Below are 14329 nucleotides of genomic sequence, written 5' to 3' on the forward strand. Positions count from 1 at the left end.
CTGGTCGGCGCAACATGGAGGGCCGAAGGGCCTGTACTGCGCTATAATGTTCTATGTACGCTGGCCTTCATCGGTCGGGGCGTTGAGTATAGGAATTGGAAAATCATGTTGCAGCTGTATAAGACTTTATTTAGGCCATATTTGAAGTTTATTTATTAGTCACAAGTAAGGCTTACATTAACGCTGCAATGAAGTTACTATGAAATTCCCCTAGTCGCCACACTCCGGTGCCTGTTTGGGTCAATGCACCTAACAAGCACATGGGTCAGACTGTGGGAGGAAATCAGAGCACCGAGAGGAAATCCACGCAGACATGGGGAGAACGTGCAAACTCCACACAGATAATGACCTGAGCCGGGAATCGAACCTGGGTCCTTGGCACTGTGAGGCAGCAGTGCTAACCACTGTGCCGCCATGCCGGATTTGGAGTATTGTGTACAATTCTAGTCACCACACTACCGGTAGGATGTTGATGCATTGGAAAGGGTGCAGAAGAGATTTACTAGGATGTTGCCTGGTTTGGAGGATATGGACTATGGAGAAAGGTTTAACAAACTTGGATTGTTTTCAAGGAGGAGGTGGTGGAAACAGATTCTATAACAACGTTCTAGAGGCATCTGGATAGATACATGAATAGGCAGCGAATAGAGGGATATGGACCACATTGAGGCTAGAAAATATAAGACAGACATCTGTGTCGGCACAGACTTGGTGGGCCAAAGGGCTGTTCCTATGCTGTACTGTTCTTTTTTCTAAAGAAGACAGCCATAGCCTGTTCAGTCTTTTGTGTAATTCTTATTTTCATGATAATGATGAATCTGCTTCCCAATTATTAATTTTTTAATTGTGTAGGAAAGCAAAACTGAGCAATGGTAATCCAGATGCAGGTGAATGGCTCTCACTTGATGTCTCTGTCAATAATTCCTTCAATTAGTTTACCGATGAAGGGGCTAAAGGACAGTAATTGGCCAGATTAGATTTATACCGTCTTATTTTCATTTGATTCAATTTATTGTCACACATATTGGTATACAGTGAAAAGTATTGTTCCTTGCATGTTATACAAAGCGTACTATTCATAGAGTACATAGGGGAGAAGGGAATGGAGAAAGTGCAGAATGTAGTGTTACAGTCATAGTCCAGGTATACAGAAAGGTCAAATTAATATAAGGTAGGTCCATTCTAAAGTCTGACAGCAGCAGGGAAGAAGCTGTTCTTGAGCTGATTGGTATGTGACTTCACAAGAGAGAATGTCCGGGATGTGTGCAATCCTTGATTACGCTGGCTGCTTTTCCAAAGCAATGAGAAGTATAGCCAGAGTACTGAGCTACATTTATGACTCATTGTAGATTCTTGTAGTCTCGGTCAGAGCAGGAACCATACCAAACTGTGACACATTCAGAAAAGATCTGGTTATGGTGCACCTGTAAAAGTTGGTGAGAGTCAGAGTGGACATGCAGAATTTCCTTAGCCTTCTGAGAAAGTAGAGGTGTTGGTGGGCTTTCTTAACTATAGCATCAGTGTGGAGGGAACAGGACATGTTATTGGTAATCTGGACACCTAGAAACTTGAAGCTCTCAACCATTTCCACTTCACTCCCGTTGATGTAGATGGGCATGTTCTCCACTAGATTCCCTGAAGTCAATGACTATCTCCTTCGTCTTACTGTCTTGTGGACGTATTTAGACATTTTTATTGGGTGGTTGCCAGTATTATAGCAGTAATTGCCTGTTTTGATACACAGATCTTTGCATTATAGTTGGAATATTGTGTTGTGATATTATTGACACTTAACTAATATGAGCCTCAAGTGATTTTTGGCAGATTTTCTGAAAATTCTTGTCGTTTCAGTGACATACACTTTGTAGATACCAGAATGCTTACAGCCTGGAAAACTACCTACATCAGGCCTTACATCAGAACTAATTATCTAAATGATTGATGACCAATTAGATTTCTTAACACTAGCAACATACAACACTGAAGCAATATAAACTTTGACTAACCAATTGAATAACAAAACAAAAATCCTCTCAGTTTCCATTGATAGTGGGCTGTCAATTTAGAACTTTACCAAAACTTCACAAAATGACTGCAAAAGAAGACACTACAGATGAATATCGCAAGTGTGTTTCTTGGTGCAATAATGGAGGAACTGCTGTCAACTGATGGTTAAAAAAACTGGGTATATTTCCAGAAAATGTTTAAGAAATGCTCACAACTAATGAGAAAGACCACCATGGTCGATACTCACAAAAGTGCAGCTGTTTGCCCCATTTCGATAATTAACTACAGGCATCGGTTCAAGTGTCAGAATGCTGCAACCACTGAACTGATCCCATTCAAGGTTGCTTTTGCATGTTAAGGAACATATTTTATAAAAAATGAATAAAATTGTATAACAGCTATTAAACACAAATGTAAAATCTTTCAGCGTTAACATGTATTATGCAGAAGCAGGTGATAATTGTAGAATGGTAGAATCTCAAGGTTAGCATAGTAGAAAAAAAGTATTGAACTAGTGTGAAGCTGAATGGACCAGTACATCGTACATCAGGATCCAGTCAGGGCGTGGATTTACTGTCAGTTTTTGCTTTTCTCCCTCCCACCCCACCTCTAACCAAAGGACATCTGCTAATGTCAGCTGTTCCACCCTTTGCAATAGAACTAAAAGCAATTTAAGCAAATAATCTCTGGCTTGTATGTCATTGCTTTCCCTATGCTCAATATTACAAAGGTCAGGTACTGGTTGTCATGGGTTAGGTCAGAATAACTTCCCTTGCCATTTTCCTCATTCAAATGAAAACCAGAGATCATCTTTTGTGAGGTAAGAGAGAACAGACTGTGGGCCTGTCAACCTTGGGACATGGGTTTATTTCCGCCCTGATTGTTTGCACTGGATGTTTGGCGTACAAGAAAAGATGATTAAAAAACACTCTTCAGTTGCAGGCACAATTTCTCCTGGCATTGAAGTATTATCTATGAGTAATAAAAATCCCGTGAGAGGACAGGGTACATACTGGGTAATGTGCCAGCACCATCTTGTTCAGAAGCGTTGAAACTGCATAATAGGAACCTGTGTTAATTCCTGTGGAAAAAGATAAAAAGAGTTTTCTCCAATCTTTGTAAACATTAACTCAACTTTTATAAAAGCAAAATACTGTGAATGCTGGAATCTGAAACAAAAACAGAAAAATGCTGAATAAATTCAGTAGGTCTGGCAGCATCTGTGGTGAGAGAACAGAGCTCATGTGTAGAGTCTGGACGAACATCCTGACTTGAAACATTGGCTCTATTCTCTTTCCACAGATTCTGTCAGGCCTGCTGAGATTATCCAGCATTTTTCAGTTTTTGTTAATGCTACTTTCATCTGGCTGGTTTTGCTAGTGCAGCTCCAACACAAGTGTGATTTTAATGTCTGTATTCTTACATCTTCTATCTTGACATATCAAGACAGCCACTGAAGAGAGATTAGAAACATTAACTAGACTTCTGTGCACCATTTCTTATATTACCAAGCCAAAGTGAGTTACAGGATTGTATATCTGAGTCACTTATATCCTCAGTTTATTCATGATTTCCTCTGGGGCTGGGGGTGGGCCTGAATAAGAACTCTGTCAGAGAGTCGGTACAGATGGGTCAAATGGCGTCCTTCGGCACTGTAGGGATTCAGTTAAATTTTTGAAGTAAACTGCTCCAGATGGCTCTGGTTAGGTTTTAGCTAGAGAATTGTGTCCAGTTCTGGTCACAACACCATAGGAAGTATGTGAGTGAGGGTCCCCAAGCGGGTGTGGAGGGAGATTTACCAGAATGGTTCCAGGGATGAGGGGAATTTAGTTCCAGGGTTCAGTTGGAGAAGGTGGAGCTGTTCTCCTCGGAGTGATGGAGAGTGAGGGGCAATTTGACAGAGGTGTAGAAGATTAATCCCACAGGATTCCTAGCCACTGACCTGCTCTGGTAGCCACAGTATTTATATGGTTGGGTTCAGTTCAGTTTCTGGTGAATCGTAACCCCCAGGATGCTGGTAGTGGGGGATTCATCAATGATAATGCCATTGAATGTCAAGGGACGATGGTTAGATCCTCTCTTGTTGGAGATGGTCATTGCCTGGCTTGTGTGGCATAAATGTTACACCTGTTTTAATTTCAGATTTCCAGCATCTGCAGCATTTTGCTTTTAGATTGGATTGGAATGGAAGCTTACCGTAGGTAACAATAAGAAGAAAAAATGGTACATTTCTAATCATTTGCAGAATAGACTGAATGTAGGAGTATTCCTGCGATGGACTGGCGAGGATAGCTGCCTGTGCTTGACTTGGTGGAATATCTGGCTTCTCCTGAAAAACTGATGTAAAAAAATACAGTTACAACATTGCTACGAAGAAGTTCCAATGCAGCTTTAAAAAGCAATGGACATGAAACATTATTGCAACCCTTTCTAAATTTCAGCTTTGATCAATTGAAGCAGAAAAATCTGGAATTAAAATATAAAGTTTACCACAACTGATTGCCATTGATCACCTGAAGTAGATTTTATTAAGCCCTCAGTTTGACGTAAATGGTGCTGTGGAGGTAATGTTACTGGACCAGGAGTGCAGAGGCCCAGGCTAAAGTACATTCCACCACAGTCTGCCAGCAAAACCCTCATCCAGTAAAAGAATAAAATCAAGTTAGCTATGTCCACTAATATATTGCACAAGCTCCCCTTACATCTCTGAGCACATCACCAGGGTCACTTTCATTATGGCCCAATATCATGACATATTGTTGTCCTAAATCTAAAATGGATGACCAATCTAATTATTCTTTACATTGAAGTTGACCCACTCTGGTACTTATTACAGTCCCACTTAAAAGCTGCACCCATTACATTTATCACAAAACCAAAGGTTTAATTTAAGGGAGAGAATGAAAAGATCTGGAGAAAAAGCAGGGGCATGGGACTGACCTACAGATCAGGCTTGATCTACCCTGAATAGATTTGATGGGCTGAATGGTCTCTTGTTCTGTGATTCTCAGCTATCGCTGTAACAAGTTAGTTTGTCAGTTATCTCATTGCTGTTTGTAGAAGATTGCTGTGTTTAAATTGCCCTCCCATTTACTTGTTTAATAGTGAAATTGTTTAAAAATACTTTTAAATAATGCTGTGGACAGAGGTGGAGAGACTCTTCCCGCTCAAAAAAGACAGTAGGACTAGGGGGCACAGCCTCAAGATAAAGGGGGGGCGGTTTAGAACGGAGTTGAGGAGGAACTTCTTCACTCAAAGGGTGGTGAATCTCTGGAATTCTCTGCCCGTTGAAGTGGTGGAGGCTGCCTCGCTAAATATTTTTAAGACGCGGGTTGATGGGTTTTTGATAAGAGAGGGGATTAAGGGTTATGGGGAGAGGGCGGGAAAGTGGAACTGAGCCACGACAGATCAGCTATGATCTTATTGAATGGCGGGGCAGGCTCGAAGGGCTGGATGGCCTACTCCTGCTCCTATTTCTTATGTTCTTATGTTCTTAGAAGGATGTGACGGCATTATATAAATGCATGCCTTTTCTTTAAAAGGTAGTCTTAAATACAATCATAGTGTTCAAGTAAATGATGACCCAATCATTTGCTTATAATTCACCATTTAATTCTATCTTCATCCTTTGTGGAGTACTCTGACAATTCTAGAACTTTCTATACTAGAAACGGTTTATCTTCAGCACATTCAGAGATGGTGCAATAAAATACTGTCTGCAACTTTATGAAAGGAAACTGCAACAGACAAACTGCAGCTGTAGAAGCAAAGCCAAAAGCAATTCCCAACTCTACTCATGATACATTTTTGATCATGGAACATTTCTTTTAGGCAGTATGTCCTTCTTAGCTCATTTCGCAGGCTTCTTACCTAGGATAACAAGAATGAAAAGCACAGTTGCCACTGCAGCAGTGCCATAGAACATGACGTTGATATGGTAAGTCAGTTGATCCAGGTCGTCCACATTTGGTACAAGCATGGGAGGAATTAGGAAACCCAGTGCAACTCCCATCTGTGGAGAGACAGAATAGAGAGAAGTGCTATGAATAGAAAATCATATACAGGTTACAAATACTTTACGTACTGGTGATTCACATTGCTGAGAAGAGGGAATATGAGAAGAGAGGAAAGAGGAAACCATATGTCATACAAACATATGAACATAGGAATTAGGAGCAGGAGTTGGCCACTTGGCCCCTCAAGCCTGCTGCACCATTCAATAAGATCATGGCTGGTCTGGTTGCAACCTCAAATTTGCATCCTGTCTACCCCCAATAACCTGTCATCCCCATGTTTATCAAGAATCTATCCACCCCTGCCTTAAAAATATTCAAGCTTTCTGTTTCCACTACCTTTTGAAGAAGAATTCTCTGCAAGAAAAAAAACATCTTCCAGCACTATCTTGTATCCCTTGATCTCACTGGCATCCAGAAATCTATTGATTTTAGTTTGGAACATACTCAATGACAGTCTCCACTGCCCACTAGCATAGAGAATTCCAAAAATTTACCATGCCCTGAGTGAGGAAATTTCTCCTTGTGTCATCCCTGCTCCTTATTCTGAGACTGTCGCATGGTTCCAGACACCCCTCCCAACTAGGGAAAAACTTCTTTCTGCAGCTATCTTGTTGACAGCAGCTTTCGATAGAATCCTGCACTATACTTTCTATTTCTTCTTCAGAAAGCAAAATTGCTCTCACTGGTAAAGGACTTTGCATTTGTGCGTTAGAAAATGATCCAAATAGCCCATTGAAACAGTCCCTGGATCAATGTTCTTGAGCTTCTCCTTTTAACATAAGAACATAAGAAATAGGAGCAGGAGTAGGCCATCTAGCCCCTCGAGCCTGCCCCGCCATTCAATAAGATCATGGCTGATCCGATAGTGGTTCAGTTCCACTTACCCGCTTTCTCCTATAACCCTTAATTCCCTTATTGATCAGAAATCTATCTACCTGTGACTTAAACACATTTAACGAGGCAGCCTCCACTGCTTCAATGGGCAGAAAATTCCAAAGATTCACTACCCTCTGAGTGAAGAAGTTCCTCCTCAACTCTGTTCTAAATTGACTCCCCCTTATTTTGAAGCTGTGCCCTCTAGTTCTGGTTTCCTTTCTAAGTGGGAACAATCTCTCTGCCTCTACCCTGTCTAGTCCCTTCATTATCTTATATGTCTCTATACGATCCCCCCTCAGCCTTCTAAACTCCAACGAGTACAGACCCAATCTACTCAATCTCTCCTCATAAGCTAACCCCCTCATCTCCGGTATCAACCTGGTGAACCTTCTCTGCACTCCCTCCAGGGCCAATATATCCTTTCACAAATAAGGGGACCAAAATTGCACACAGTACTCTAGTTGCAGTCTCACCAGTACCTCATACAATTGCCGCAAGACCTCCCTGCTTTTATACTCCATCCCCCTCGCGATAAAGGCCAACTTTCCATTCGCCTTCTTGATAACCTGTTGCACCTGCAAACTGACTTTTTGCGATTCATGTACAAGGACCCCCCGGTCCCTCTGCACAGTAGCATGTTGTAATTTTTCACTATTTAAATAATAGTCCATTTTACTATTATTTCTTTCAAAGTGGATAACCTCACACTTGCCAACGCTACACTCCATCTGCCAGATCGTCACCCACTCACTTAACCTCACTTAACTCAAGTTAACCGTATCAGCAGTGGTCACTGAGGTCAGTATGACCATTAGCGTACACAGCGGTGGTAGTCAGATTCAGCCAGTGTTCCTGCTCCCAACATTATCCAATTCATCCTGCTATAAAACACACAGGTGGATGTTAAATATGGACAAAGTAGGTTCAGCTCCCCACAAATAGTCTGCTATGGCTCACTGTCTTAAACTCACAGAAGAATAACACTTGGCAAGACTGCCTGTAGGATTGTATACCAGTTCAAACCAAAACCTTCATGAGAAAAGGAAACTTAAATGGAGAAGCAGCAACTGCTCGTTAAGAATTACAACCTTGTAATTGGCGATTATCTTGAACCACACACTTATAGTTGTGTGAATGTCAGGATCCCATGATTTTTAACTGCCTGTAAACATTGATGGGGTCACTGAACTGGAACTAGTTCAGCATTAGGAATGTACGCCATAGATCTGAAAACTGTGAATCAGTAACTACAGAGTTAGAGTTGGGCCAGAGTTAATTTTCACCCACTCATAATGTTTGATGATGAGGTTAAAATGAATAATAATAATTCTGCCAATGGCTGAAGAAAGGATAACTTGTATTTCCTCTTCACAATCTTCAGCCCCAATATGCTGCAGTTGGCAGTATTTCCTCATCTTCCTCAAGGACATTCTGCTTGAAATGGCAAAGTGACAACTAGGGAAAAGAGCAAGTAGCAAAGAGGAAAAAAAATGCGATCTAGAGAATCAAATCAAAAGAATAAGAGTAAAGAAATGATGATGATAAGGAGAAGGATGGAAGTATTTGAGTTGGAGCAGCAAAACTGTTTTCAATGCAAGGACTTTCATATGAAATTAAGAATTGTTCGAAATTAGAACCAGATGACCAGCTGTTCCAAGTTCCAATGATTTGGAAGGATGGATAGTTACCTCTGACATAATGGAACAAATGTGATCTTGGCAATGGGGTTCTTAGCTGTTGATTGGAGAAGCAGTAGGATTCCTGGATTGCCTCCTTTGGGGGAGGCTCTACAGAATTAACTGCCTTTAACCAGGCGACCTTACATTTTCATCAGGCTTTAGGGGCTGCTGAAGAAACCCAACCCACCATGAGCTGCTGACCAATCACAGGTTGTTTCTTGTAAAGCACCCAGAAGGCGGCGAAGGGACCCAGGCTGTAGCTGAGTGAGGGAGGGATGGGGGTAGAGGGGAAGTGGATCACTGGTTGGAGGGGAATGAGGGGAGCCAAAAGAAACATCAGGGAAGTGGCTTTCTGTGGGTGCTTCCCCCACCCATGCCCCAATCTCCCATTTCCCACTGCCAGGGTCCAGTGCTTTTGAACCAGGGTCCCAGCACCAGAGGTCACCTGCAAACCCACTGGTGATTGTGTTGGCCTCCCCAAATGGCGAGTCCATAACCACTGCTGGTGGTGGGATGAAACCTTTAATTGGATATTAGTTGGAAAGATCTCACTGGTTTATAGAGCAATAAAAGCAAAATACTGCAGATGCCAGAGATCTGAAATAAGAACATAAAGTAGGATCACAGAATCCTGACAATGCTGAAGAGGCCATTCAGTCCTTTGAGGCTGATTTCTGGGATGATGGCTTTGTCTTATGAGGAATGTTTGAGCAGCTTGGGCCCATATTCATTTGGAAGAATACTGGCGGCACGGTGGCACAATGGTTAGCACTCTGCCTCACAGCGCCAGGGACCTGGGTTTGATTCTCAATTTGGGTCATTGTCTGTGCAAAGTCTGCACCTTCTCCCTGTGTCTGCGTGGGTTTCCTCCGGGTGCTCTGGTTTCCTCCCACAGTCCAAAGATGTACAGGTTAGGTGGATTGGCCATGTTTAATTGCCCCTTACTGTCAGGGGCAATTAGCAGGGTAAATATTTGAGGTTACAGGGATAGGGCCTGGGTGGGATTGTTGTTGGTGCAGATTCGATGGGTCAAGTGGCCTCCTTCTGCAATGTAGGAATGCGATGAGAATGTATGAGATTGTGCATATTGAGCCTGCCCCACACAGAGATACCTGCAGTGCCTATCTCTGTCAGATCTCTCTGCTCAGAATGTGAGTTAGAGACACTGACACGTAAAGAGAGGGTGGGCAGCATCTCGACAGTTTGTTCCAGGCTTGGATCACACTTCAAAGAGAGGTATTGGTTCAAAACACGGTTGATGTGACCAATATTACACAGAGTAAAGTGAACCTAGAGGAATCACAGAAACAATCCTTTCAGCAGGTAAACAAGAATTGGAACACAAGGAGGTCACTTGGCCCCTCAAGACAGCTCTGCCATTTGAGAAAATTATGTCTGATCTCATTGTGGTTTTGAATTCACTTTCCTAATTCATCCCCATTACCCTTGACTCCTTTAGAACCATAGAACCCCTGCAATGCAGAAGGAGGCCATTCAGCCCAGCAAATCTGCACTGACTCTCTGAAAAACACCCTACAAAGTGCCATCCCCTCCCACACATAATAGATTCAATGACCCAGGGTGGGATTTTCCAGACCCCCACCCCCACTCCTGTGGTGTGTTTTCCAGTAACAGAAGCAGCTCGCCATTGGCCACTAGTGGGATCTTCCAGTCCTGCCAATGTCTCTGTCTTTTTTCATGGCTCAGCCCCATTCTGCCACCCCGGTAACCTGCCGCAGGGGGTCACCTTCATTGGGATTGGAAGATACCGCCGGCAGGAAGGGCTGGAAAATCCTGCTCCTAGTTTCCAGTACCAGGGAGGTGACAGATGCCCTGTTCAGCAGAGTAAACCAATTCGTCCAATTCTGCCTGGATCCCAAAGGCCTGCTGGAAGAGTGTTCTTCAGCAATTCCAGGTTTCCTGTTAGTGCAAACAGCTACTGACTGTACACATGTGGTCATGAAAGCTCCCTGGCAGTAGCCAGTCACATTCACCAATAGGAAAGATTTGCACTCTTCGAACATGCAGCTGATATGTGGTTACAGAAGACAAATCCTGCATATTTGTGTCAATTACCAAGAGATTCTCATGATTTCTACTTTCTGGCCCACTCCCAGATGCCACAGGTTTTTGATGGACCTTGCAAGGTGCTGCTGACAAGAGCTACAACATTCACATCGATAGCGAGCTGACAGTAGGCCTCTTAAAGATGTTCAAATGTTTGGACCTCTCAGGCAGTCCTCACCAATACTCATCACACAGTGCCCTAGATCATCATCATCTGCATTAAAATGTGGGGATGTCTTGGCTAGGGAGACATGGAGGACTGACAGACGCTGATGAGCATGGTGAAGGGGATGGTGCTATCATAGGCCAGAGTGTCAACGGGCCACACGTAGAGGCCACATTCCAGGAACAATGTGGCAGAGAGGCTGGTGCCAATCTGAGAGTTAACAGTTTCCAGGCAGAGTCAGCTGCTCAGACTTTTCCTTTATTATTTGTTATTTTATCGCTGCTAGCCGATAGTCTCCAGCAGCCTTTTGTTAACAAACATTATATTTTCCTCTTCTGTACGTGAATTATAATGGCTGAATTAAATTGCACTTAATGTCTGCCCTGCTGATAGTTTAATCCTTTGCATGGGCCAAACTGAGCTGAGATCCTGGTATCCAGAGCTCTGGCTGTAAACACATGCATTAGAATACATACAGCACTCTCTTCTCCAGCCACCTGGGGGATCTCTGAGCAGAACAGGTGTTTTTCCCACCGATTATAAAAGCTGTGAATGTGGCAATGAGGAAGAAACATGAAATGTAACCTAGGCAGGGATACACTCACATCACCCTCACAGCTGCCCCAAATCAGTAACAGAGCTGGCAGAGAGCTCTTCCAAGTGGAACCAGATGGATGAGTCCACAGAGAGGAGCAGCGCGGGAACATCATTTGGCTCCTTAGATCATTCCTTCAGGCAGACAGATCAGGGAAGATTGTGTCCCTGACCCCACTGCTCCCCACTCCCTCACTCATAGTAAGCCCTTATCCCTTGATATCTTTATTATGATGAGAAGTGTTGAGGTGACTCTAGAATCCACTTGCACTATTGGTTGCTGAGTAACAACCAGTCCAGACCCTCCATAGAGGCTTAAATGGTTGTAGAGTTTATGTGAGACTGTGATCTGAGCGTGTGGATACACTAGCCAAGGTAAACATCTTTCCTGCATGGAGCCTGCAGCAGCTTGTTTGACCTGTTGCTGCTTCACATGGATGACCTCACAGTCCTCAGCACAGTCCAGCACACAGGCTCATTCTACTCTCTCTCACTTCACAGGCTAACACCCCAGTCCTTTAATGATGTCCAATGTTGTCTACTGCCACCATTGATAAGGAGATAAGCAGGCCAAACAAATCTCCATTGAATTCTCACAAAAGCTTCAGTCACTTGCACACGCCTTTTTAATCTTATATTGGCGCAGTCAATACTAACTTACCCACTGCCCCTTTACTTCATTCTGAACCTAGCTGATGTCAATATCAGACAAGTCAGATCCCAGAGTGAGACCTGGCTTGATAGATCCTAACTTTGTTTTGTTTCAGAAACTGTGGCGATCAGTTACTGAACAAGTTCACAAGAGTCTGCCAGTACACTGTTAACACAAAAAACAAAACTTTTATTAAAACAAGAAAAAATGAAATGTATTACACTGGATAGAAAGATAGGAAAGGTTTCAATACAAACACAAGAACACGGTTCAAACTCACACCATTCCTTTTATCCCAGTAATACCCTTACAGACACAAAAGCCCAGTAAAGATTTACCATCATCACAAGATTTAGGCTGGCTCAGTTGCAAACAATTTTCCTTCAGATAAGTTTTATCTGATTTTACCCTGCTTTCCAACACTGAGCTATGAAATCCTTGATAATCGACTCCAGCAACTTCCCTACTATTGATGTTAGGCTCACTGGTCTATAGTTCCTGTTTTCTTTCTAATTCCCTTTTTGAATAGCGGACTTACATTAATTATCCTCTTATTTGGGAAGACGTCTTTACACACTTCTATAAGCTATACAATATATTCTATAAGCTATAAGCTATGATATAGCTACAAGCTAAAAGCGCAGATTCCAAACTGCGGATGCAGACTCCAGATGTGGACATAGCAGCTGTGTTTAAAATGTAAGATAAACATTGACATCCCAATGTAAAAGGGATGCATTCAGTGCTCGCAAACATTTTCTACCCACTGTAGCCACATGTCACAGTCACATCCAAATCCTTTCCACTAGTTGAATGTGCCACCAATGGGAAAGCTATGGCCTAGTGACCTGGGTTTGAATCCCGGCACGGCAGATGGTGGAATCTGAATTCAATACAAAATATCTGGAATTAAAAATCTACTGATGACCATGAAACCATTGCCAATTGTCAAAAAAACCCATCTGGTTCACTAATGTCCTTTAGGAGAGGAAATTTACTGTCCTTACCTGATCTGGCCTACATGTGACTCCAGAGCCACAGTAATGTGGTTGACTCTTAGCTGCCTCAGACAACTAAGGATGGGCAATAAATGTTGGTTATTTAGTGATGTCCATGTCCCAGAAACAAATAAAAAAAAAGATATAGTTTATGAATTAATACTTTGCCACATTAAAGATAAGTTGCCACTCCTTGGATCATTGCACCTGAGAGTTCACTCCAGAGAAGTATGTTCAAGAGCCTGGATTATTTTTCTTAAAAATATACTTATTTCCTGTAAATCTTTCTTGCTTCAGATAATAATCCAATTCTCTTTTGGAGGAAGCCCACACAGACATGGGGAGAACATGCAGACTCTGCACAGTGACCCAAGCCAAGAATCGAACCCAGGTCCCTGGTGTTGTGAGGCAGCAATTCTAACCACTGTGCCACCGTGCTGACACTTCACAATTGTGCCACTGCCATGTCATGTCTCGACTGCTTCTTTTGTTAATCACTTTGACTCGATAACCCGCTATCTCTGTGAATTGGAACAGTTTTTCCTCAGACCCTTATGATTTTGAAAACCTCTAATAAATCTCTTAATCTTTCTTTCCCTAAAGAGAACAGACCGAGCTTCTCCAATCTATCCACATAACTGAAGTTTCTCATCCCTAGAGTCATTCTCGTAAATTGGTCAGATGGAGAACATCTTTGGAGACCAAGGCTGGAATTCTCCAACCTCGCCCATGGCTGGAAATGTCCAGTCCTGCTGCAATGAATGGAGTTTTGGCTGAGCGCCAAACTCTCCGTTCTCGCTGGCAGCATCCTTGCCAGCCTCAGAGCTCCCTCCAAGTGGCCAACATGGAGGAGTACTGATTCATCAACTGAGGGATGGCAGGGATGGAGGCAGAGGTGGAGAAGGGTTGGCACTGTGAATGAGCAGGAGATGCTTTTGCCCATGTTTGACTTCAAGGAGTTCAGAGGCAATGTTGAGGACTCTCAGGGCAATTCCCTCACTGGTGGTGGGACAAAACATACCCAGAAATGCTATTGGAGAGGCTGGGTCAGTATCTGTAAGGTATGATTCTGGGAGTATCATTATGTCAGTTGCTTGACTAGTCTGTGAGATGGCTCTCCCAATTTTGGCACAACCCCTCAGATGTTGATAAGGGTCAACAGGGCTGATTTTGAAGTTGTTTCCAGTGCCTAGGTCAATACCAAGAGATCTCTCCAGTTTTGCTACTTTTTGATTTTTCTGTAATAGTTTGGTACAATTGGGTGCTATCTCAGA

General features: G+C 42.9%; 1 protein-coding gene across 2 annotated transcripts in view; it reads right to left on the bottom strand.

Annotated features, from left to right (window-relative positions):
• flvcr2a (FLVCR choline and putative heme transporter 2a) overlaps positions 1 to 14329 on the bottom strand; it is a 118505-nt gene that overhangs the window by 77083 nt on the left and 27093 nt on the right. For both annotated transcript variants that reach the window (XM_080202124.1, XM_080202123.1), the window contains exons 2-4: positions 5878 to 6019; positions 4204 to 4344; positions 3021 to 3088 (exon numbers count right to left, since the gene is read on the bottom strand). In XM_080202124.1, the coding sequence (XP_080058250.1) occupies positions 3021 to 3088; positions 4204 to 4344; positions 5878 to 6019 (351 nt within the window). The remainder of the gene's footprint in view (positions 1 to 3020; positions 3089 to 4203; positions 4345 to 5877; positions 6020 to 14329) is intronic.

This window comes from Carcharhinus amblyrhynchos, chromosome 14, assembly GCF_965287045.1.
Source record: "Carcharhinus amblyrhynchos chromosome 14, sCarAmb.v2.hapA, whole genome shotgun sequence".
NCBI classification, from domain to species: Eukaryota; Metazoa; Chordata; class Chondrichthyes; order Carcharhiniformes; family Carcharhinidae; genus Carcharhinus; species Carcharhinus amblyrhynchos.